General features: G+C 45.1%; 1 protein-coding gene across 1 annotated transcript in view; it reads right to left on the bottom strand.

The window, feature by feature from the left end:
* Window positions 1–8,060: 8,060 nt before the first annotated feature.
* IRX6 (iroquois homeobox 6) overlaps window positions 8,061–25,540 on the bottom strand; it is a 53,650-nt gene continuing 36,170 nt past the window's right edge. The window contains exons 8-10 of the mRNA XM_073581509.1: window positions 11,312–11,489; window positions 8,710–8,934; window positions 8,061–8,181 (exon numbers count right to left, since the gene is read on the bottom strand). Coding sequence (XP_073437610.1) covers window positions 8,061–8,181; window positions 8,710–8,934; window positions 11,312–11,489 — 524 coding nt within the window. The remainder of the gene's footprint in view (window positions 8,182–8,709; window positions 8,935–11,311; window positions 11,490–25,540) is intronic.

Genomic DNA, 25,540 nt, shown 5'->3' with positions numbered 1-25,540 from the left:
AAAATTATTGAAACAAAAATTAAAATCCACAAAATGACATTATGATGGGTAATAACATCATGCTTCTCACAAAATTAGAATATCATCAAAAGGTTAATGTATTTCAGTTCTTCAATGCAAAAAGTGAAACTCCTATATTGTATAGAGTCATTACAGAGTGATCTATTTCAAGTGTTTATTTCTGTTAATGTTGATGATTATGGCTTACAGCCAATGAAAAGCCAAAAGTCATTATCTCGGTAAATTAGAATACTTTATAACACCAGCTTGAAAAATGATTTTAAAATTCGAAATGTTGGTCTACAGAAATGTATGTTCAGTAAATGCACTCAATAGTTGGTCGGGGCTCCTTTTGCATCAATTACTGAATCAACGCGGCGTGGAATGGAGGCAATCAGCCTGTGGCACTGCTGAGAGGTTATGGAAGCCCAGGTTGCTTTGATAGCAGCCTTCAGCTCATCTGCGTTGTTGGGTCTGATGTCTCTCATCTTCCTCTTCACAATACCCCATTGATTCTTTATGGGGGTAAGGTCAGGGGAGTTTGCTACCAATCATGCACAGTGATACTGTTGTTTTTAAACCAGGTATTGGTACTGTTTGCAGTGTGGACAGGTGCCAAGTCCTGCTGGAGAATGAAATTTCCATCTCCATAAAGCTTGTCAGCAGAGGGAAGCATGAAGTGCTCTAAAATTGTCTGGTAGACAGCTGCGCTGACTTTGGTCTTGATAAAACACAGTGGACCTACACCAGCAGATGACATGGCTCCCCAAACCATCACTGATTGTGGATACTTCACACTAGACCTCCAGCAGCTTGGATTGCCTGTCTCTCCACCCTTCCTCCAGACTCTGGGACCTTGATTTCCAAATGAAATGCAAAATGTCATTCTCCAGCAGGACTTGGCTCCTGTCCACACTGCTAAAAGTACCAATACCTGGTTTACAAACAACAATATCCCTGTGCTTGATTGGCCAGCAAACTCGCCTGAGTTAACCACATAGAAAATCTATGGACTATTGTGAAGAGGAAGATGAAAGACAACAGACCCAACAATGCAGACGAGTTGAAGACTGCTATCAAAGCAACCTGGGCGTCCATAACCCTTCAGCAGTGCCACAGGCTGATCGCCTCCATGCCATGCCTCATTGATGCAGTAATTGATGCCATAGGAGCCCAGACCAAGTATTGAGTGCATTTACTGAACATACATTTCAGTAGGCCAACATTTCGGATTTTAAAATCATTTTTCAAGCTGGTGTTATAAAGTATTCTATTACTGAGATAATGACTTTTGGCTTTTCATTGGCTGTAAGCCATAATCATCAACATTAACAGAAATAAACACTTGAAATAGATCACTCTGTAATGACTCTATATAATATAGGAGTTTCACTTTTTGCAACGAAGAGCTGAAATAAATTAACTTTTTTTTTTAATGAAATTCTAATTTAGTGAGAAGCACCTGTACAAGGAAAGCAGCAGTCAAGCACATTATCTACTCAACTAAATTAGAGGTTGATATTGGAAGACAAAATAGCTATCCATTACAGTTTAGAGTCTCTGTAATTAGAATGAGTAGCTAAATCATTTAATGAGCATCTATAGGAGAGCAAATCTGACGCCAGCAGCCACGGTAATTCCAGTTCGAACTGCGTCCACACGGATGGCACAGTGATACTGCGAATGGTCATAAAATCAGTCAATCTGGATGTATTTTTTTTAAAAATTCTGGCTACAGATCGCTTTAAAATTCTGAAAAGATAAAGGAATGCATGAAAAGCCTAACAGAGATGCCGCATAGGCCTCCTTGCCCTCGCGAACTATCCCGAACGACCCTGTGCATTGCCTTGGGTGTGTTGGTTGACAAGGCAGGGCGGTTGTGGTTTCCATGAGAGGCCTTTCACCTCATCTTTGCCGTGCAAGGGGTATTTTCTCTACGCCTGCCACTTATGGACCTGCCTGCACAGCGAAATGTTGTCCCTTGAGACCACCCCCCGTGCGGTATGGGCTCCATTACATTCTGGTTTCCTTGGAGTATGGTGAATCAGGATTTGAATATTGAGAGGGAGTCTGATACCCAGGTACCACATTCAAGGAAGGTAGCAGTTGCGCAAATTACCCATTCTTCAAATTTCGGAAAGAATTTAAAAAGTTTGTGAAGTGGATTGGATTAAAACATTTTTTTTTGAAAATGAGGCCCTGTACCACAACTACTGTGTACACAAAGATGGTACAATAAAACTGCAAATGGTCATAAAATCAGTCAAGTTGAATTCATTTTTTTAAATTTCTGGCTTCAGATTGCTGTAAAATTATTAGCCGATAAAGGAATGCACGGAAAGCAGCTAGCATGTTGTGGACTGTGGACAAAGTGAACACTCATTTCCAGCAGATGATACCAATTATTATTACAGTGCCATTTATTCCATGGCGCTTTACATGTGAAGAGGGGTATACATAATAAATATGTGGCGCCCCTGAGGCTTCAGTCGCCACAAATGGGACTGCACCTTCTCCTAAGGTGTAGTGCCCCACCATCCAGGTAGGCTGGAAACTCCTTTCCGCATTCCAACACCTGCACCCCACACACAGGATAGTTCAGCAGGGACCCATCCATGCTTTATGCTGGAAAGGTCATAGGGTGCATTTTGTGGTCCCTGGCTTCGTAACACGAGAGCTGCTGGGGAGGCGGGTGGAGTTAGATATAAAAGAGTGGGAAGAGTGAGAGTTAGTAGTTAGTTGGTTAGAGGAGAGAGAAGAGAGAAGATGGGTGTCTGAGGGACGTGCTGCAGCAGGTCCCAGTGATCCGGTCTGCTGGCACGAGAAAGACAAGAGAAAGAGACGGATAAGATTGATAACCTAACCTTCCATAAGAGAGATAGAACAGATCGGAACGAAGGAGAATAGAAGGACGGTGGGAAGCTGGTTGAAGAAAGATAGAGAACCCTTCCAGTCCAGAGGGTACAAAGGCCGGGGCCCGGTCCCCGAGGTTGATTGGATCTTTATGTCCGGTAACAGACACCGGAGGAGTAGTGAGCCGCTAACACCTTGCTCCCATCATAGACTTGGGACACAACAGCAACCGAATAGAGAGCCGGGACGCAGTGAGGAGTCCCTGAAGCAGGCTACAGCTGTCTGTCATACAAGTAAAGACTAGGAACACCTAGAGAGAGGCATTCCAGGGTAACTAAGTACTAGAGTGCTTCGCACCTAAAGGCGCATTGGAGGAGTCGTTCAGTAAGGTACATGTTGGCGGAGTGTGGAGGGGAGAATCCTATCCTGCCTGGAGGTTGGCTGGAGCCCTGACCTGGAGAACACAGTACGGAGTGTTGTGAGTTCATTTTCCCCTTCACTACTGAGGCCCGAGGAACTCCCTCTTCTGGTGAAGAAAGGTAGTGAGCCTGATTGTCAAACACCTGGGGCTGATGATGATGACTGGCTGAGTGGAGTTAATGACTGGATATAAGGCTGCCGATGCCCTTCTGGCCTGCGGGTGATTTCTCTGTGGACTTCTAGGAAGCCAGTCTGATTCCTGCTCATCTAAAGCTAAGATTTCTGCTTTGTCTTTTTGCATTAGTGTTTTGTTTTCCTTGTTTTTCTGGATTCTGCCATTCCCCGCTGGGGTTAGCTGAATCTCCTTTTGCCTGTTGCTCTGTCTTCAGAATATTCCTGAGTACTGACATAGCTTTTTTGAAGCCTAGCGTCTTCAGGGCCTTTTTTACTGTCAGTTTGTTGGCTCTTATTTTCATAGGGTTTTTCACGGATTGCAGACAGCAGCCTTCCTGTCCTTTCCTATCTAAGCTAGCGTGGGCCCCATCTTTGCTCAGTCTATCTTTCTGTCTGTGTTTTGTTCTTTCTTCTTGCTTCACCGTCATTATATGTGGGGGGCTGCCTTTTACTTTGGGGTCTGCTCTGGGGCAGTTTAGATTTCCCTTTCTGTCTTTAGGCTATGTAATCCTCCGGCTGTGATCGAGGGGCCTAGGGCATCGTAGGAGCCCCCCACGGCTACTGCTAGTTGTGTTGATAGGTTCGGGGGTCTGCAATCCGATAGCTGCCAACTTCTCTGGTTTTCTGGACTTAGCTTGCATTTCTATTTTTGCCTCCAACGGTGACTCAATCATAACAACGGAGGCAGGCAGTTGAGTGAACTGCAAACAGTGAGTAAAGCTTTGGAACCGCATACTCTGGTGTCCTCCAGTTATTCCCGCACCACTACACCTGGGTACCAGCCTCCATACCATTCTGCACCTCTCCTCATCCATTGCACCTACTCTGCCCTGGGACTACAGCTCCACCTGTGGGGAGCTACACCATCTCGGCTGCACCACACCATCAGTCCCAGCGGATCTGTATGCAGCGTTGGCTTACCATCTTACTTGCCAAACACCGCGGGTGGCGTCACGAACTATTCAAATAAACTTTAACACCATTAACATCACCGCCACAGATATTGGGTGCCCAGGGCCATGGACCGGGTCACCGCTGCTGTGACACATTCCCCTGACACCGGCCCGGTACCGAGTACCCCGCTGCCCTGGGTGTGCGAGGGCGACCCAAATACAAGTACAGTAATCTTAAACAATACAAGTCACTACTGGTACAGGAGGAGAGAGGACCCTGGCCGCGAGGGCTCACAAGCTACAATGTGAAGCAAGAAGAAACACAACAAGATGGCAAAAAGCCAGCACTAGATGTCCATGTCCTTTATTTCATGCTTTTCTCCTTTTGTTAAGTGTTTTTTAGGCAAAGTACACCCACAAACACAGTTGCAGATTAGAAATCCTTGTTTTTACGCACAGCACTATCCCAGACACGGGTGCATAAAAGTAGAAAAAATTGTTTTGATGCACTTGACTCCCACAGACACAGTTGTACTCTATCATAGTAATGATTAAAAGCCTGATGTTACCATTTTACTACAGTAAATTTATCACTTAAACATGAGCCATGTATGGAGGGAGTGGGAGTCAGGGTCGTGGAAATTGAGGAGTTGGAGTTGGAGGTTTGGCTTACCGACTCCACAGCCCTGATTTTGTGTGACTGTGTGGGTCTCCTTCCATGTTCTGAAGACAGACCTGTAGGAGATATGACCCCTGATGGGTGCAGTGATGTCTGTAAAGTGCTGTACAATCAACATGCTTATTTATTATGCTTCATATGAACGGTCTCACTTTGCAGACATTATTGCCTCGTCAGGACGCACATCCTATCAGTATGTCTTTGGAAGTGAAGCTGTTCATACTCTGCTCCATTCATTGCTTATGGGACTGTCTGAGAAAGCAGATATCTGTTATTTCCAGACAGTCCAGTAGACAATGAATGCCGTGGAGGATAAGCCCACGTACATCTGCTCCATTCAAGAATGGGATGGATCTAGGACACTTATGCACCGAGCTCTGGATATCATGTCATGGAGATTATTAAGTGATGTTTTCTAGTACGTGGACATGTCAGAAATGTCCCACAGTGAACGGCCGCCCTCGGCGGTCTCTTGTCTGAAAACACAGAGACTTAAAGCTTTTTGTTCCCATCTCATAGCTCGGTACAGCCTGCTGTTGCTGGTGGTTAAGCACCCATGGGGCAGCATGGAAACACTGGGGCTTTCATTTTCTTGTTGCTGTTTCCATTGGTTCAGCTCTGACCAAGAACAATGAGATTCCGCCTCTCTGACACATCTCAGAAAATGAAATCAGTGACCGCAAGGGAACCTGCTCTTCCTTTTCATGACCTGTGGGTGGGTATTGATAGGCATATAGATGACCTAGCCATCAGGTGGCTCAGTGGTTAGCGCAATTACCTTTCAATGCTTAGGTCCTTAGTTCAATTCTGACTGAGGTCTGAGTAATCGTATCTCTCAATTGTACTTTAGAAATTGCAAATCGAGCTGCTATAGTTTTTCCTGATCGTCCCATAGGAGCTGGTAGCAATATCAATGACTTTGCCAAAGGACAACTTTCGAGCAGCACGGTAGCTCAGTGGGAAGCACTGGTGCTTTGCAGCATGGGAGTCCAGGGTTCAAATCCCACCATAGATAACTATGCAAGGAGTTTGTATGTGCTCAGGTGGGCTGCCACCCATGCTCCAAAGACATACAGGTGCAGCATCAAGGAGTAGCCATTGGGCAAGTAGCCAGAGTTCTTATTGGATGAATGTTCAGATACAGGTATCAAGAACTCAGCTTGCTATATATGTGCAGCTCAGGTGCACCTGAGCTGTCAACACCTTTTTTTAAAAAAAATATTGGTTTAAAAAGGTAGCAAGCTGAACATTCATCCAATAAGGACTCAGGCTACTTTCCCAATGCAGAGGACAAGCAGCCCTCCTGGATGCTGCACAGGTAACACCATCATTTGCCCCTACCTGTATGTCTTTGGAGCATGGGTGGCAGCCCACCAGAGCACAGGGAGAACATACAAACTCCATGCAAATATCATCCATGGTGGGATCAGAACCCTGGACTCCCATGCTGCAAAGCATCAGTGCTTTCCACTGAGCCACCATGCTGCGCGGAAGATATCCTTTGGCAAAGTCATTGATATTACTACCAGCACCAATGGGAAGATCAGGAAAAACTAGAGAAGTTGCATTTGCTAAAGAAGACCTGTGAGGAAGAATCACTCCAACCTCCGTCAGAATTGAACTAATGACCCAAGCTTTAAAATGGAATGGAGCTAACCACTGACCCACCATGCTGCCTGATAATAATCTGATGGCTAGGTCATCAAGATGACAATCAGTGCCCACCGACAGGTCATGAAAAACTAGAGTCAGACACATCTTAGAAAATGAAATCCGAGACCTCAAATGAAACCTGCTCTTCCTTTTCATGACCTGTCAGTGGTCAATAATTCTGTGGTGGCTCAGTGGTCAGCTTCATTACCTTTCATTGCTTGGGTCCTTAGTTCAATTCTGGCTATGGTCGGCGTAATTCTACCTCTCAGTTGTACTTTAGAAATTGAAAATGGACCCGCTCTAGTTTTTCATGACCTGTCGGTGGGCACTGATAGACATATTGATGTCCTAGCCATTCGGCAATTCTCATGCAGCATGGTGGCTCAGTGCTTAGCTTAATTACCCTTCAATGCTTGGGTACTTAGTTCAATTCTGACTTAGGTCAGCGTAATCATATCTCTCAGCTGTACTTTAGAAATTGCAAATCAAGCTGATCTAATTTTTCTTGCGCTTCCCTTAGGTGCTGGTAGTAATATCAATGACTTTGCCAACAAGTGTTTTCTGAGCAGCATGGTGGCTCAGTGGAAAGCTTTGATGCATGGTGATCCAGGGTTTGAATCCCAACGCTTGGGTCCTTAGTTCAATTCTGACTGAAGTCTGAGTAATTCTACCTCTCAGTTGTACTTTAGAAATTGCAAATAGACCTGCTCTAGTTTTTCCTGATCTTCACATTGGTGCTGGTAGCAATATCAATGACTTTGCCAAAGGACATCTTCCGAGCAGCACAGTAGCTCAGTGAAAAGCACTGATGCTTTGCAGCATGGGAGTCCAGGGTTCAAATCCCATCACGGGTGACATCTGCAAGGAGTTTGTATGTTCTCCCTGTGCTCAGGTGGTCTGCCACCCATGCTCCAAAGACATACAGGTAGGGGCTAATGATGGTGTCACCTGTGCAGCATCCAGGAGGGCTGCTTGTCCTATCATCGGGCAAGTAGCCTCAGTCCTTATTGGATGAATGTCCAGATACAAGTAGCAAGAACTCAGCTTGCTATATAGACAGCTCAGGTGCACCTGAGCTGTCAACACCTAATTAAAAGGGTGTTGACAGCTCAGGTGCACTTGAGCTGGCCATATATAGCAAGCTGAGTTCTTGCTACTTGTATCTGAACATTCATCCAATAAGGACACTGGCTACTTGCCCAATGAAGAAGGCAAGCAGCCCTCCAGGAAGCTGCACAGGTAACACCATCATTTGCCCCTACCTGTATGTCTTTGGAGCATGGGTGGCAGACCACCTGAACACAGGGAGAACATACAAACTCTTTGCAGATGTCACCCGTGATGGGATTTGAACCCTGGACTCCCATGCTGCAAAGCATCAGTGCTTTTCACTGAGCTACTGTGCTGCTCAGAAGATGTTCTTTGGCAAAGTCATTGATATTGCTACCAGCACCAATGTGAAGATCAGGAAAAACTAGAGCAGGTCCATTTGCAATCTCTAAAGTACAACTGAGAGATAGAATTACTCAGAATTGAACTAAGGACCCAAGCATTGAGATTCAAACCCTAGATCACCATGCATCAAAGCTTTCCACTGAGCCACTGTGCTGCTCAGTATATACTCTTTGTCAACGTCATTGATATTACTACCAGCACCTATGGGAAGATCAAGAAAAACTAGAGCAGGTCCATTTGCAATTTCTAAAATAGAACTGAAAGGTAGAATTACACAGACATCAGTCAGAATTGAACTATGGACCCAAGCATTGGGATTTGAACCCTGGACCACCACATATCAAAGCACCAGTGCTTTCCACTGAGCAACCGTGCTGCTCGGAATACACCTTTTGGCAAAGTCATTGATATTACTACCAGCACCTATGGGAAGATCAAGAAAAACTAGAGCAGGTCCATTTGCAATTTCTAAAATACAACTAGAGGTAGAATCCCACAGACGTCAGTCAGAATTGAACTAAGGACACAAGCATAGAAAGGTAATCAAGTTTCCACTCAGCCACTGCACTGCCTGAGAATTACCTGATGGCTAGGTCATCAATATGTCTATCAGTGCCCACCGACAGGTCACGAAAAACTAGAGTAAGTCCATTTGCAATTTCTAAACTACAACTGAGAGTTAGAATTTCTCCATCCTTAGCTAGAATTGAACTTAGGACCCAAGTGTTGAAAGGCAAGGAGATTAACCACTGAACCAACTTAGCATTACCTGATGTGTATGTCATCAATATGCCTATCAGTATCCACCTACAGGTCATAAAAAGGAAGAGAAGGTTTCATTTGAGGTCTCAGATTTAATTTTCTAAGATGTGTCAGAGAGGAAAAATTTCATTGACCTCGGTCATAGTTGAACTAAGGACCCGAGTGTTGGACAGCAATGGAGGTAACCACTGAGCCACTGCACTGCCTGAGAGTTTATTTTTGGCCAGATCATCAATAGGACTGTCAGCATTTATGGCAAAGTCATGAAAACCAGAGCAGGAACCATTACTATTTCTAAAATACACCTAAGAGAAAGAATCACATTGTCCTCAGTCAGAGTTGAACCCAGGACACCAGCAGTGCAAAAACTGTACCATCATGCTGCCTGAATGCTAACCTCTGGGTAAGTCATCTATATGACTCTCAGCACCTATGGGACGGTCAGGAAAAACTAGAGCAGGTTCCATTTGCAGTCGCTGATTACAATTTCTAAAATACACCTGAGTGGAGGAATCTCATTGTCCTCAGTCAGAGTTGAACCCAGAACACCAGCAGTGTTAACCACTGGGCCATCATGCTACCTGAGCACTAAACTCTGGGTAACTCATCAACATGACTCCCGGCACCTAGGGGAAGGTCAGGAAAAATTGGTTAGATGGGTTGGGCAGCTATGCCTATCTGTTCATTGATTTCAATTTCTAAAGTGAGTTGGAAAACAGGGCCGGAATGGTTAATGGCAGAAGGGCCTGTATGGTCATGGGCTGCCTTGTTTGCTATGTTCTTAACAGAAATGGTGTTCTCAAGACACCCATACTGTTAAGAGTTGTAATGGAGCAGAAAGTTGTTGACTCCTTCACTTACCCCAGCAGGCCACGGGTATCATTAGAAATATTGGTCTCATAGAAAATCTTCCTTTCCTCCATCCAGGGTAATATTAGAAATATATATCCCATCTGGTTCATGGGGACGGGGACAACATGGGCCTGTGTGATTTCAAATGGCAGGACTGAATTTCAGCCCCAGTCTGTACCTGGTTGCAGATTAGAAAAAAAATTGGGTACGCACTGTACTATCCCAGACATGGGTGACAAGTACACAAAGAGAGTCTTTTTGAAAAATTGCTCACGCAAAATCTAATACTGTCCCTGACTCCAGTTGCATCTTGTCCCTATGCTAAGCAGAGCAGAAATACAAAATAATAATACTGAACAAGGAGGAAGAAGTCCAAGTGGAGGAGGTGGAGTAAATGGAAGAGGTGGTGGTGGGGAAGTAGGTGGAAGAAGCAAGGGAGGAGTAATCCAACACTGTTTTTTTAAGGGAAAACAACCTATAATAAACACAACTATAAATAGCAACCTAGAATACATCCTAGAGGTGTAGATCCAAGTGGAGGAAGAGGCAAGGAAGGAGTAATCCAACACTGTTTTTGTTGTTTTTTTTGTGTTTCGTCTACTTTTTTATGGAACTGACTTAATACAACCTAGAGTTAACAAAACTAATACTAGCAATCTAGAACATGTAGGCAGAGGTCCCAATGGAGGAAGAGGTAGACGTGGCGGTGAAGGTGGAAGAGGCAAGGAAGAAGTAATCAATCACTGTTTTTGTGTTTGTTTTTTTAATGGAACCGACTTAGAACAACTCAGAATTAACAAAACTAAAACTATAAGTCTAGAACAAGGAGGCGTAGTTTCAAGTGGAGGGAGAGGTGGACGTAACAGTGTAGCTGGAAGAGTAATCCAACACTGTTTTTGTTTGGTTTTTCTTTTTTTTTTTTATGAATCTGACTTAAAACAACCTAGAATTAAGAAAGCTAAAACTAGCAATCTAGAACTGGGAGGCGTAGGTCCAAGTCGAGGAAATGGTGGACGTGTAAGTGGAAGAGGCAAGGGAGGAGTAATCGAACACTGTATGTGTTTTTTTTTTGGGGGGGGGGACTTTTTTTAGGTAACTGACTTAAAACAACATATAATGAACTGAAAATAGGCTAACAAGCTAAAACTAGGGGGTGAAGGTTCAACTGGAGGAGGAGGACATCCATGACTTCTTCCTTTCTGATTCTTTCTGAGACATCACCGCTGTTGCTACTTTCTTATATGGTGGCCTACATTTCTCTCATACCCTAAAATCTGACAACAGACCAGGTGGAGGTTTTACTCGGCTCCTATCACCCAAATGTAATTTTCAGGTTATCCCCCAAGTACCGTCACTTATCTTCCCTTCATTTGAGGTCCTCATTATCAGACATTACAATGGCTTCTTCCTTCAAATGGCGGTTGTTTATCATCCTCCAGGCCCCTCATGTCATTTCCTGGATCACTTTGCCACCTATCATCCACATTATCTATCCTGTGACAGCCCCACCTTCATCAAGGGAAACCTTAACATCACCATTGGTGATTCCCTCTCCCCATCTACTACTCACCTTCTATCTCTAGCCTCCTCCTTTGGCCTTTCACAGCCTAATAATACTGATACACAAAAAGACGGAAATACTCTGGACCTGGTCTTCTCCTGGGTCTGCTCAGTGCTTGATTTTACTAACTCCCCTCTTCCACTCTCTGACCACAAGCTTTTTTCATTCTCTGTCAAGAACTGCCCTCCTGCTCAGAACACCCCCATTATCCACAATTATAGAAATATGCATTCCATTAACACCCAGAAACTTATGAAGAATTTGCAGTCATCATTGGCCCCAATCACCTCCCTCTCATGTTCTGACTCTGCACTCATACATTATAATGAAACTCTGCAAAGTGCCCTGGATGAAGCTGCACCGCCTGCATTTAAAACCACTCGACACAGATGGCGACAACTCTGTCACACACTGCAAACACGTTTCCTACAGCAGTACTCCAGGTGCACCGAATGTCTGTGGAGAAAATCCAATCTGGCCAAAGATTTCATCCTTATAAATTTAGACTTAAAACATACAACATTGCCCTTCGCCTCTCCAAACAAACCTATTGCAGAACCCTCATTACATTACTATCCAAGAATCCTAAATGTCTCCGACACTTTTTGTTCCTTCCTCAGTCCAAGAGTACAGGCCCTGACCACAGACCATTGGCTGACGATTTGGTCAATTATTTCAAAGAAAAAATTTGACCATATCCAACAAGAAGTTTTGTTCCAATCACTTCATACCACTGTCCTTCCTCCCTCCCCCACTGCATCTAGCTCACTTGAACCAGTCACGGAAGAAGTAAGCTGGCTCCTTGCATCTTCTCGCCCTACTTCTTGCACCAGTGACTAGAGATGGGCGAACCCGAACAGTAAAGTTCGGCATCCGTACTGAACACCTATTGTTGTGGCACAAACACCGAGCACGGACTTCTCCAGGAAGTCCGTGTTACTGTTCGGGTTCGGCTGCCCGAACACTGGGTGTTTGTCAAGCTGTCACGTGCTTGGCAGCATGCAAAACAATGCTTCTGATTGGCGGTAAAATCATTCTGTCAAAAGACAGTGTGAGCACTCAGCTGTGATCGGAGGTATAGAGTCTACCTCCGGTCACTCTTGTCAGCTGATGGGATTACTGATCCCATCATCCGACACCTGCTGCCACTAATAACAGTGAGAGCAGGAGCGTCAGATGGGAATATTCATTAGACGGCACCTGCTATGTAAATAGATTATAAAAAAAAAAACAGCATGGGTTCCCCTGTACTTTTGATAACCAGCCAGGCAAAACTCACAGCTGGGTGATGCAACCCTCAGCTTTCAACTTCAATAAGGCTGGTTATCAAAAATAGAGGGGTCCCCATGCTGTTTTTTCAATAAATAATAAAAAAAATAAGTGTGGGGTCCCCCCCATTTTTGACAACCAGCCTTGCTAAAGCAGACAGCTGGGGACTGGAATTCTGAGGCTGGTAAGGGGACATGGATATTGGCCCACCCTGCCTAAAAATAGCAGTCCACAGCAGCCTAGAGAAGGCACATATATTAGATGCGCAAATTCTGATGCTTTGCCTGGCTCTTCCCACTTGCCCTGCGGGGGCAAGTGGGGTTTATATTTGTGAGGTTGTTGTCACCTTTGTATTGTTAGGTGATATCAAGCCCACGGCTTAGTAATGGAGAGGCATCTATAAGACACCTATCCAATACTAATCCTATAGTTGTATGGTAAATAAAGACACAGCGAGAATAAAGTCCTTTATTAGAAATAAAACAAAACACACTTTTACTTTATAGATGCTTATTGTAACTGTTCGGTCAAACCCGCTGGACCCGAATATCCAGGGGTCCGCCCTTCTCTAACAGTGACCCTATTCCCTCACATCTCCTACTGTCCATTTTCCCAGCTGTCACCGCTAACCTAACAAAAATATTCAACCTCTCTGCCACATCTGATATCTTTCCCTCCTCATTTAAACATGGCAGCATACATCCATTACTTAAAAAAACATTCCTCATCCAAAACTTGCTGTTAACTCTATAGACCTGGCTCTAATCTTCCCTTCATCTCTAAACTCCTGGAATGCTTGGTCCTCGCTGATCTAATCTGTTATCTCTTCTTGACCCTCTACAATCCGGTTTCCGCTCTTTATACTCTACAGAAACTACTCTCACTAAAGTCTCTAATGATCTTCTAACAGCTCCATGCTAAATCTCCTGGATCTCTCTGCAGCATTCGACCCTGTGGATCATCAGCTCCTCCTCACTATTCTACTCTTTATCGGGCTGAAGGACACCTGTATTCTCTTGATTCTCCTCCTACCTCTCTGATTGCTCCATCACTGTATCTTTTGCTGGATCCTCTTCCTCTCCGTTTACCCTTACTGCCAGGGTTCCTCAAGGATCAGTCCTAGGTCTCCTCCTCTTCTCCTTGTATATTGTTCCTAGATTGAGGGAGATTATCAGTGGTCTTGTATGTCTTCCATTTTCTTATTATTGCTCCCACAGTTGATTTCATCACACCAAGCTGCTTGCCTATTGCAGATTCAGTCTTCCCAGCCTGGTGCAGGGCTGCAATTTTGTTTCTGTTGTCCTTCGACAGCTCTTTGGTCTTCGCCATAGTGGAGTTTGAAGTGTGACTGTTTGAGGTTGTGGACAGGTGTCTTTTATACTAAGTTCAAACAGGTGCCATTACTACAGGTAATGAGGAGAGGACAGAGGAGCCTCTTAAAGAAGAACTAACAGGTCTGTGAGAGCCAGAAATCTTGCATGCTTTGATGTGACCAAATACTTATTTTCCACCACAATTTGAAAAATAAACCTTGCCAAATCAGACAAGGTGATTTTCTGGATTTGTTTTCTCATTTTGACTCTCGTAGTTGTGGTCTACCTATGATGTCAATTACAGGCCTGTCTCATCTTTTTAACTGGGAGAACTTGCGCAATTTGTGGCTCACTAAATACTTTTTTTCCCCACTGTATAATTATTATTATTAGGACTAAGTAGAGGAAGAGGATGTAACAGAGTAGGTGCGAGAGGCAGATGTAGCCAACAAAGTTTTTTTTTCATTTGGGGAGAAGGCATTTAAATGAAATAAATGACAAATAGAATTGAACACTGGGGAGTACGACTGTTATAGTTGTCTAAATAAGAAGAAGAAGAGCAGCATCCAATCCAGGTGAGAATTGTATAAATTTATTCAGCCATGAAGAAATAGCATTTCTTCATGGCTGAATAAATTTATACAATTCTCACCTGGATTGGATGCTGCTCTTCTTCTTCTTATTGGGATTCCTGTTGTCCGACTGGGTCTTTGGACTGTGAGCATGCATCCCCCTGATCCTGTAAGTGCTGTTTGCCATTTTTCTATTTATGTTATAGTTGTCTAGTCAGCCAAATGAAAGGACAAGTCCTTTGGCATCCATGCCTGGTTCATTTTAGTGAATATTAGCTTCTCCACATTAGCTATGGAAAGATGGATGCCCCTATCTGTGATCATACACCCTGCCGTGCAAAACACACGTTCCGACATTACACATGCCACAGTGCAGGCTAGCACCTCCAAGGCATAAAGGGCAAGCTCAGGCCTTGTGTCCAAGTGTCCAATTTAGAGTCCCAGAAGTTAAATAGGGCAGACTCATTACTTGTGTAGATGTGTGGAAGCATACTCTTCCAACATGTTGTTGTAATGCTGCCTCCTGCTAATATGGACCACATCAGATGATTGTGCCGAATGTTGTGGCATGCTCATAATGTTTTGCCACATTCCGGCCATGCTAACCCTGCCTTCTGAGGTGCTAGTGGTGCTCTAGCTGTCTTGGCGACTTCCTCCGCCTCTTCCCCGTTTTTCCACTGAACCCCTGCTGTAAGATGGGAAATAGTCAGTAGTTTATCTACCAGCATGTGCTTGTATTCACAAGTTTTGTGATCACGCCCCAGAGATGGAAGCAATGATGGTACATTGTTCTTGTTGCCGGTATCCAGCAGAGTGACCACCCAGTAATCAGCATTGCTAATAATGCGAGCAACTCAGTGGTCATTGCCAGGCACAGCAGCATATATTGTCTCATGTGTGCCAGGCTGCCTAGAGACAATGACATGCTTTCCTCTCTGAGAGGTGTATTGTCTGAGTCCTCTGTTTCCCCCCAGCCACACTCTAGTGATTACTGTGATCTGCCACCCTGCTGTTGTTCCTACTCTTACTCCTCATCCTCCCAAACTGTCCCCTTGGCTGTATAGTTGGGTACCTAGCCACTGTTGGGAAAGCGGGCTCAGATCGGAGAGAGCAATGCGTGGCCATAGGCTTGATAATGGTGTGAATTTACCCTGCACCTGCTGCTCCTCTTCCTCCTTTACCACCACTTAATTTATCATCACCTGAATTGTTTTTTTCCAGCAGGCATATGAGTGATATAGTAATGGTGATGATGGCATCATCAGCGATGGCCATATTGGTGTAGCATTCAAAGCAGCGCAACATGGCACACTTCACACATGGAAGGCTAGTTTCACACTAGCGTATGGGCGAGATGCGGAGGGCTGCATACTTCCTCTGTGAAGCTCCGCCCATGGCCGCACCTCCTCCAGTCAGCTCCGCCTACCTCGGCATGCGGCGTGCGTACCCTATCTTTTGCATTGAGTACGCAGGCCGTGACGGTGTATGCGGTTGTCGCCGCATATGTCGTTTTGACGGTGTGGCGACCGCACCAAAATGCAACACGTTGCGTTCGGTGCCGGTCGCCACACCGTCAAAATGACGCATGTGGCGGCATCCGCATACATAGGCATGGCCTGCATACCCAATTCAAAAGATAGGGTACACACACCGCATGCCGAGGTAGGCGGAGCTGACGGGAAGAGGTGCGGCCATGGGCGGAGCTTCACAGAGGAAGTCTGCAGCCCTCCGCACCTTGACCGTACACTAGTGTGAAACTAGCCTAAGGAAGGGGCAGGAACCCTCATCTGCCCTCTCTCTCCTATGTGCACTTCGCTGTATTATGTGCCTGTTTATTAATGTCTTGTTGTTTCGGTACTGTGCAATGTGTGTAATATAATGTATGTGCTATGTTTGTAAAGTCTGATAATGTTTAGGGGGGTGTCGTTGCGGGTGCATTCTTGTACATAAAGGGGCGGTGTCGTTGTGGGTGCATTCTTGTACGTAAGGGGGAGTGTCGTCACGGGTGCATTTTTGTACGTAAGGGGGCAGTATCGTTGTGGGTGCATTCTTGTATGTAAGGGTGGGCAGTGTCGTCGCAAGTGCATTCTTGTACGTAAGGGGGGCGGTTTCATCGTGGGCGCATTCTTGTATGTAAGGGGGCGGTGTCATCGAAGTTGCATTCTTTCTCTAGAAAGGAACTAGTTAATTTTGTGGGCTGGGTCAGCAGCTTCTAGAGAGGAGGAAGCTGCTGCTTCCAGTCAATAGCCCGGGCACGTTTGCCCTGGGCAGATATGTATCCACAGCCGGGGCATTGCCAGATCCCAGGAAGGAGCAGAATCTGCTGCCCCGGTCTAAAGACTTAAGGACCACAACATGGCCCCAGGACTTTGGAAGGGCCCCCGCTGAAGGAACTAAAAGCATCCAGATCCCAGTGAGTGGAAAACTGCTTGATTTCGGCTACCATGGCTGTGCTGGGTATGGCCGTGGACAGCGTCAGGGTAAGAGCAGGAAGCCAGTGTTATATCCCTTTTTCTTCTCATCACTGGTCTATTAAAGTTTATTACCTGTTGATCCGCAGCTGTGATCCTGGACTTTTATTACCTGTACAACCGTGACTGGAAAAAGTGGTAACTCGTGAGGGAAGCTGGGTCCATCCTGTGATTCATGTACAAGGGGTCAGGGTGTTTGTGGACTGTGTTTTGTGTGTGAGTTCAGTCAGGGCTACCACCCCAGTCGCCCTTGTTACAGCTGCTGGCACAGTCTCTCCAGCAAATGCAAGGGGAAGTTCCACTTTTTTGGTATATTGCATATGAGTCAGTGAGCAGAAAGTCAGAAGTTATGCTGCAGCACAGACAGGCAGTCAGCAGCACAATGAGAATGCCAAAAGTGTGCACACACAACCCGCTCTTTCAGCAGCAGCTCCAACATATGTGGGTAGTTTTTCAGGAACTTCTGCACCACTAAGTTCAACATATGCGCCAGGCAATGGAAGTGTGTCAAACTGGCTAGGCTCAGAGCTGCTAAGAGATTTCTCCCATTATCACATGCCGCCAGGCCAGGCTTGAGGTTCACCAGCACCAACCATTCTTCTGTCTAGTGTTTGATCCCCTTCCATAGTTCATGCTTATTGTGGGACTTGTGCCCCAAACAGATGAGTTTCAGAACAGCGCGCTGTTGTTTTCCCCTGGCTGTGCTGAAGTTGGTGGTGTAGGTTTTCCTGGAAGCAGAGTACGAAGTAGGAAGTGGACACATCCTCGACAGAGAAATGTCCATCAATCCTCAGTGGATCACCCTCATTATCTTCCACCCAGTCCTCTCTCTTCCCTCCTTGCCAGTCTGCACAGTGCAGAAAAACACAGCAGTTGGAACCTGTGCTTCATCATGATCAGAGATGTGCTGCAGTGGTCGGCTGACCATGTGCACTAACCCTCCCATGTACTCATCCTCCAACTGAACAAGTGGTTGGGCATCAGTGCACTCAATATCTTTCACTTATGGGGCAGGGCCAAATGGATGGCGCACAAAATGACAGCCAGCAGTGTCAACAAAAAGCAGAAGTAACTGTGCATAACTTAGGGTTCAGACTGCTTGGTTGATTTGCAAGGGTGTAAGCCGGATGACCATGGTCCACACATGCAAACTCTGTGCTTTCTTCAATGGACTGGGAAGAAGATAATGAGAAGGAACTGGAGCAACTTTCAGACATCCAATGTAACACTGCCTCAACATGTTCTGGCCTCACCATTCATGTACCGGTATTCGGCCCTACGAAATTATGCAGAATGTTCCGTCGCCTGCGTGCACCAGAGGAAGGTGTTGTATTTGGACACGCATCAGGCACCAAATGACCACGTCCTTTCCCTGCAGCAGCTAAATCACTAGCAGCACCATGGCAACAGTATAATATAAGAGTATACTTATTTTTTAGGCACACTACTTGCAAAAAGTTGGCTGCAGAGTATAATTATTTTTTAGGCACACTACTCGAACAGACATGCCTGCAGAGTACACACAGAGGCTTTTTGGAACAATACTCGCACAGGCAGGGGAGTAGAATACACACAGACTCTTAAAGGTACAGTACTCCCAAAGTCAGGGGTGCAGAGCACACATAGAGGCTTAAAGGCACAGCACTCCCACAGGCGGAGTAGCAGAGTATACACAGAGGCTTAAAGACACAGTACTCCCACAGGCGAGGTTGCAGTGTACACACAGAGGCTCACCTTTCCTCACCTCACTGTTCATCTCTCAGGCCCCACCACTCTTCACTGTCAACTTTACAGCCCCCTGCTGCATCTTCAGGTTGCCGTTGGTCTCTGCACATAAGGTTACAGCACGTGACGTGATGTCATGATGCCATGACAGTTCAGAATCCACCCAAGCCTCATCCAAGCTGGAAGTTTGGTGTTTTCAGCCAGAGCGTTTGTGATCTGAAGATGCGTCGAGCAGTGGACGGGTGACATGGAGGGGCTGGAGAGGTGAGCGATAAGGTATGAGTTTTTTTTATTTTTTAACATTTTGGTTTTTTACGGCTCAGAAAAATGATGGCCAGTGGCCACCATTTTGGTGAATCCATATGGAAGCGAATTGCAAAAAATCCACATTTTGGCAAATGCATTTTTTTGTCAAACTTGTGTACAATTCAATTTCATTTAATTTTATCCAGATATTTTATATTGGGTAACTCTTAAAATATATTTCACCATCATGAACACTTTTTTTCCCATGTATAAATATCAACTAAGTATATAAATTAATAATAAATTGTGATGGCTTGGAAAGTTTTTTTAAGGCTATATTTTGTATTTATTTAGCTGTTTTTCTAAGTAGTTAATCATGTTTTGCATTAAGTTGAGTCAATAGTGTACTAATGTGTACTTTACTAACCAAGCATATCTAGAAAGGATACGCTTTTGGCATCTAAAAGCTACTGTAAGTTTAAAATTCACTCAAGGTTTTCTACAAATTAGGTATAACTTACGATAAGAGGTGGGCCTACCACAGAACAACGTACACTCATATATTGGGCATATATTGGAGCTGAAATCTATTATGTTCTGGCTCACAGACAGACCCAAACAGCTAAATTTATCAAGTGTCTCCTAAAACAAAAAAATGGGCACACCTTCCCCAGCGCGCTCTGTGTTGAAAACCACCTTTATAAAACACCAGTCTTGATCATTTCCTTCATCCACCTCACCCAATGACTCATAGGTCTGTGATTAAATAGTCCTCACAGATACACAAAATACTATAAAAATGATTTGATCCTCACCCCAAATAAATTTATAATATATTTAAATAAATACTTGTTTTGTGATGAATTTTCAATTTTTGAGCAACTTTTCTTTGAACTGTATGTTGTGCCATTTTTATGTAACGTTTCCAGGAAATGTATGAATAATCTAATAGGGCATTACACACAACTGCCAGTTTTATTATAACATCCAAGAGGCTTGATAAAACGGGCAACCTACCAAACTTCCAGAGTTGGCAAGGCTCCCTGGTGCCACAGGAGCCCACCTTGAAAGCAGTGCTCTCTGAGTGTTTTCTGTGCATAGCACCACCATCATACCCCACTCTAGCATCCAGTCACCCAATCAGGGTGTGTTTGGTGAAAAATGGGTGTCACATGTCAAATTTTCCCAAAGTACCATTTTTAAAGGATTGCAATGTTAGTATTGACTCTTTAACGATCCTTAAGCCACATGACTTAAATAAAAAGCCAATTAAAACACTTCATTTGTGGACACATGTTTCAGGTTGTTTGCCCCTCATCAGTGCAAAGCAGGAGGTCTGATTTGGCTAAAAGAGAGACCTCTGACCAGGAGTCTAAGGGGGAAAGCTTCTTCTTGTGGACAGTTCCAACCCAGTGTAAAAAGACTTATACTAAGACCTTTGGATATTATAAGGCAATTTGACCCCATTAATTTTATATATTATTATATACTAGCTACAGTTTTAATAAATCTACTAATAAAAGTTATATTTTCTTCACATATGACTTCCTTTATTCCCCCCTTTTTCTCCCTTAGATGACTATTTAGGTGGTGACCACATATGTGAAGTATTAATTTGGCCATTTACCTACCAGGTAATAAAGAAGACTTATAGGCCATGGAATTTCCTAGAGGAACATTACAAGGCCATACAATGCATCTCAGGGAAATTAAATCTTCCTCTGCAGAAAAGAAGAGGACTTAAATTCTAGTGCCACAATTGGATATAGCAAGTCTAGAATATAGGCAAAATTGAAAATGATTGGCACATAAATTGGACAATTCATGTGTACCCAGCAGCCGCGTTACACGGGTATTACATACCTGGTAATGTGTTTTTTCATGAGACATGACGGCACCACGAGAGAGGGGATCCGCCCTACGAGGACAGGAAACCTTCAAGATAAAAGGGGCGGCTCCTCTCTCCGCATCAGTTGTTTTACAGAGCACGAGAGGAACTCCGCAGGTTAGTGCACACATGAACAATACATATTTTACACTGCTAAATTTCCAACACCAAGGGAGTGTATAATACTAACGAAACACCCAACTAATGACGTGATCAAAATAGGGCGGGAATATAAGGGTGCCGTCATGTCTCATGAAAAAACACATTACCAGGTATGTAATACCCGTGTTTTTCCATGGTACATGACGGCACCACGAGAGAGTTACAGAGATTTGTATTCTCTTTTAGGGGGGGATCACTGCCTGTAACACTCTTCTCCCAAATGTGAGATCAGAGGTGGCAGATAGGTCTAATCTGTAATGTCTGAAAAAGGTAGATGGAGAGGACCAAGTGGCCGCCTTACAGATTTGGTCGATGGAGGCGTCCGCTTTCTCCGCCCAGGACGTTGCCATGGCCCTCGTGGAGTGGGCTTTTAGGCCCTCTGGAACAGCCCTACCTGCACTACTATATGCTAGTATGATGGCCTCTCTCACCCATCTAGCTATAGTTTGCTTAGAGGCTTTAAGGCCTTTCCTTGCTCCTTGATACGAGACAAATAAGGCCCTCCGTTTCCTCCATGGTTTTGTCACCTCTAAATACTGTAGGATACATCTTCTAACGTCTAAGCAATGTAATCTCTCTTCCTTTTTGTTACCGGGGTTAGGACAAAAGGATGGCAAGATTATTTCCTGGGCTCTGTAGAATTTTGACACTACCTTAGGGAGGTATGCTGGATCTAATCTCAACACGACTCTATCGTCCATAACCTGAGTGTATGGTGGATCTGCTGATAGTGCGTGTAAGTCCCCAACCCTACGTGCCGATGTGAGCGCCACTAACAAGGCTGTTTTTAAAGTTACCACTTTATCTGATGTTGCGTTTATTGGTTCGAACGGACTTTCCGTTAGGGATGATAGGACTAAATTTAGATCCCAGGGAGGAGGTTTAGGAGATGGGACAGAGTCAGCTCTAGCACAGGCCCGGATAAATCTGGCGACCCATCTATCGCTTGCCAGGTCATAATTAAATAATGCTGCCAGGGCTGAAACGTGTACTTTCAGGGTGCTGACTGCTAAGCCCAGGTCCAAACCCTTTTGTAGGAATTCTAGTATCGCCCTCACAGGCACTTCCCCCTCCTGTATTGGGCCTGAGGTGGACAAAAATTTTCTCCATATCCTCCCATATATTTTTGTGGTCACTGGCTTTCTGCTACTAATTAGGGTGGAAATCAATCTTGCTGAAAAGCCTTTCTTCTCTAACAGTGACCTTTCAAATTCCAGGCTGTCAAATGCAGCCTGGAATTTGGAGGATGATTGAAGGGACCCTGTGTTAGGAGGTCGTGATCCTCTGGGAGCACCCATGGGTCTGTCACTGACATCACCCTCAGCCAATAGAACCACGGCCTTTTTGGCCAAAAGGGAGCTATCATAATTACTCTGGCTTGATCCTCCCTGATTTTCTTCAGGACTAATGGAATGAGGCATATCGGAGGGAAGGCGTACAGGAGACCTGATGTCCATCTTATTCTGAAGGCGTCTACTGCCAGTGGCATGTCTGCTGGTCTTAGGGAGCAGAATTTTTTAACTTTCCTGTTGGTTTTTGAGGCGAAGAGATCTATTATGGGTTTTCCCCACCTCTGCACAATTTGCTGAAAAATGGACTCTTTTAGGCACCATTCTCCTTGTTTTAAGTGGTTCCTGCTCAGAAAGTCCGCCTTCAGGTTGTCCGTGCCTCGGATATGCAGGGCCGATAATGAAAGGAAATGATGTTCCGCCAGAGTCAGGATTCTTTTCGCTATTTACATCAAAGACCGAGAACGAGTGCCCCCTTGATGGTTTACGTATGCAACCGCCGTACGATTGTCTGATAGGACTTTCACATGATGTCCTCTTAGGTATGTCAGTAATCCTTCCAGCGCTCTTTCGATGGCTAGTAGTTCCCACTCGTTTGAGGATAGATCTTTTTCCCCCCGCGTCCAAGGGTCTTGGAGCCACAGGGTGTCTAGATGGGCTCCCCAGCCCCAGGGACTGGCATCTGTCGTGACTACTCTGGAGGCTGCATATGTCCAGGGTACTCCCCTCGGAGAGGACTCTATCTGTAGCCACCACTTTAGCGACTGGAGTACAGGATCCGGGATGGTAAGCTTCTGTTCCAACTGCCCCTGAAGCGTCAGATCGTTTTGTAACACACACCACTGAATTTCCCTTGTGTGAAGTTGGGCCCATTTTACCGCTGGTATGCAGGAGGTTAGGGACCCCAACACTGACATGGCTTTCCTTAGAGTCATTGTTGGCTTTCCTAACGTTGTTCTGATTAGGTTTTTGATTTTCTCTTCTTTCTCCTCTGAGAGGCGACGCTCCTGCATTACCGAGTCTATTGTTAGGCCCAAAAAATTCTGGACCATCGTTGGCTCCAACCTGGATTTTTTGAAGTTCAGTTGCCAACCCAGAGTCTGAAGAGTCTCTATTACTGTCTTGACTTGTTCCTGACAGTGAGCGAAATCCTTCCCCACTATCAAGAAGTCGTCCAGATATGGTATTACTAGAGCATCTTTTTCTCTGAGATGTGCCGTGACCTCCGCAATTAACTTCGTAAAGACCCGGGGGGCTGTTGCTACCCCGAAGGGCAGAGCCTTGTATTGAAAATGATGCCACTGAGAGTTTATCTGGACTGCCACTCTGAGAAATTTGCGGTCTTGCTGCCGGATCGGGACATGATAGTAAGCGTCCTTGAGATCCAGGACCGACATGTAACACCGAGGGAAGAGGAGTTTCACCGTAGACCTTATCGTCTCCATTTTGAACGATGGGACTACTAGATACTTGTTGAGGCCTTTCAGGTTTACAATCGTCCTCCAGGAATCGTCTGGTTTCTTTATCAGAAATAGGGGGGAGTAAAAACCTTCCTTCTTTTCCCCTTCTGGAACTTCTTCCAGTACGCGTTTTTGTATAAGCGATAACACCTCCCCCTCCAAACTCTTTTGTCTTTCTTGGGATGATTGTACCGGAGTTTGAATGAATTTTTGTGGTGGCCAGTGGTGGAATTTTAACTCCAGACCTGACCCTACTATAGGTTGGATCCAGGTACTGGATGAGATCCTTTCCCAGGCTGGGAGGAAGTGAGAGAGCCTTCCCCCCACCTGAGAGGGACCGTCACTGGCCGGGTTTTTTGGCTTCTCTAGGGGGCTTACTAAAATAGAAGCCTCTCCCTCCTCTGTATCATCTGTCAGAATTATTTCTGTCACGTTCTTTGAACTGTTGCCTTCTAAACTTTCGGCCCCTCTGAAAGGAGCGCCGAAAGGCCTGAAACGGTTGTTTCGGAAAATTCTTTTTTGTGTCACTCGCTTTTTCCAATACTTCATCCAGTGCTGGACCGAATAAGAAATTTCCCTCACATGGTAGAGAACAAAGCTTCAGTTTTGCCTGTGTGTCCCCCGGCCAGCACTTGAGCCATACCGCCCGCCGTCCTACATTTGTTAAGGCTGCTGATTTTGACGCTAGTCTGGCCGAATCTGCTGACGCCTCTGCAAGAAAGCCCGCCGCCGCTCTAATAGCCGGTAATGATTCCAGAATCATGTCCCTGGGAACTCCTTGTTCTAATTGATCTTCCAAGTTGTCTGTCCATATCTTTAGGGACCTAGCCACACAAGTGGCTGCGATGGCGGGTCTTAGTGCGCCAGCCGAGGTTTCCCAGGCTGATTTAAGGCAATTGTCTACCTTTCGGTCCAGTGGCTCTTTTAGGAACCCCAGGTCCTCAAAGGGTAGGGAAGATTTTCTGGCGACCTTTGATATCGCCACATCAATTTTGGGGGCCCTATCCCAGGACGAGGATGCTTCCTCCTCAAAGGGGTATCTCCTCTTTAGGGAATTCGTTATCTGGGACTTCCTTTCTGGCTTTTCCCATTCGCGTTTTATTAGTGCTTTTAGTTGCTCGTTAGCAGGGAAGGTCTTACGTTTTTTCTTTTGCAATCCGCTAAACATGAGATCTTGGGCTGTCTTTTTTGTCTGTTCTTCTACTAGTCCCATGGTAGATCTAACTGCTTTAATGAGCTCATCTGTAGTTTCTACTGGAAACATATCTTCCCCGTCCGAGCTACTTCCTAAATACTGAGACTTATTTGAGTCGTCCTCTGACTCTGTAGAGTCTTGCTGAGAGACCCCTGAGGGGCTTGCTCTCCTATTTTTCCTTTCTGTATCTACAGGTTGTAATGCTCTTACTGATTTTGAAACTTCTGTCTGAATTATGGTCCTCAGACTAGCCGAAAATAAGGGTGTCTCCTCCGCTATGGTTTTGTTAATGCATTCCTGGCACAACTTTTTGTTCCAGGCTGCCTCTGTGGGATTTTTACATAAGGCACATTCCTTATTCTTCGACTTCCCTCTACATTTCTTAGGGACGTCCTATACTCCACCCAGCCAATGTATATAAGAGGAGGAGGAGGAGAGGGAGAGAGAGAGAGAAGAAAAGGAGAAAGAGAACAGATATTAGATTACTGGACTTTCTCGAAGTTCACTCACCACTCGGATGCTTCATAGAACGGGTACCGGATCTGGAGGTTGGCTGGTCCTTTCACTGTCTCCCAACGAGACTACGGACCCCTCTTTCCTGCGGTGACGACCCGCCCGTGCGCTGCCCGAGTGGCTCACACTACTGCT

The sequence above is a fragment of the Dendrobates tinctorius genome, unplaced genomic scaffold, assembly GCF_039654945.1.
Source record: "Dendrobates tinctorius isolate UK_male_01 unplaced genomic scaffold, ASM3965494v1 ptg000009l, whole genome shotgun sequence".
Taxonomy (NCBI): Eukaryota; Metazoa; Chordata; class Amphibia; order Anura; family Dendrobatidae; genus Dendrobates; species Dendrobates tinctorius.
Note: the sequence above shows the minus strand (reverse complement) of the source record. Positions and strands in the feature narration are given on the sequence as shown.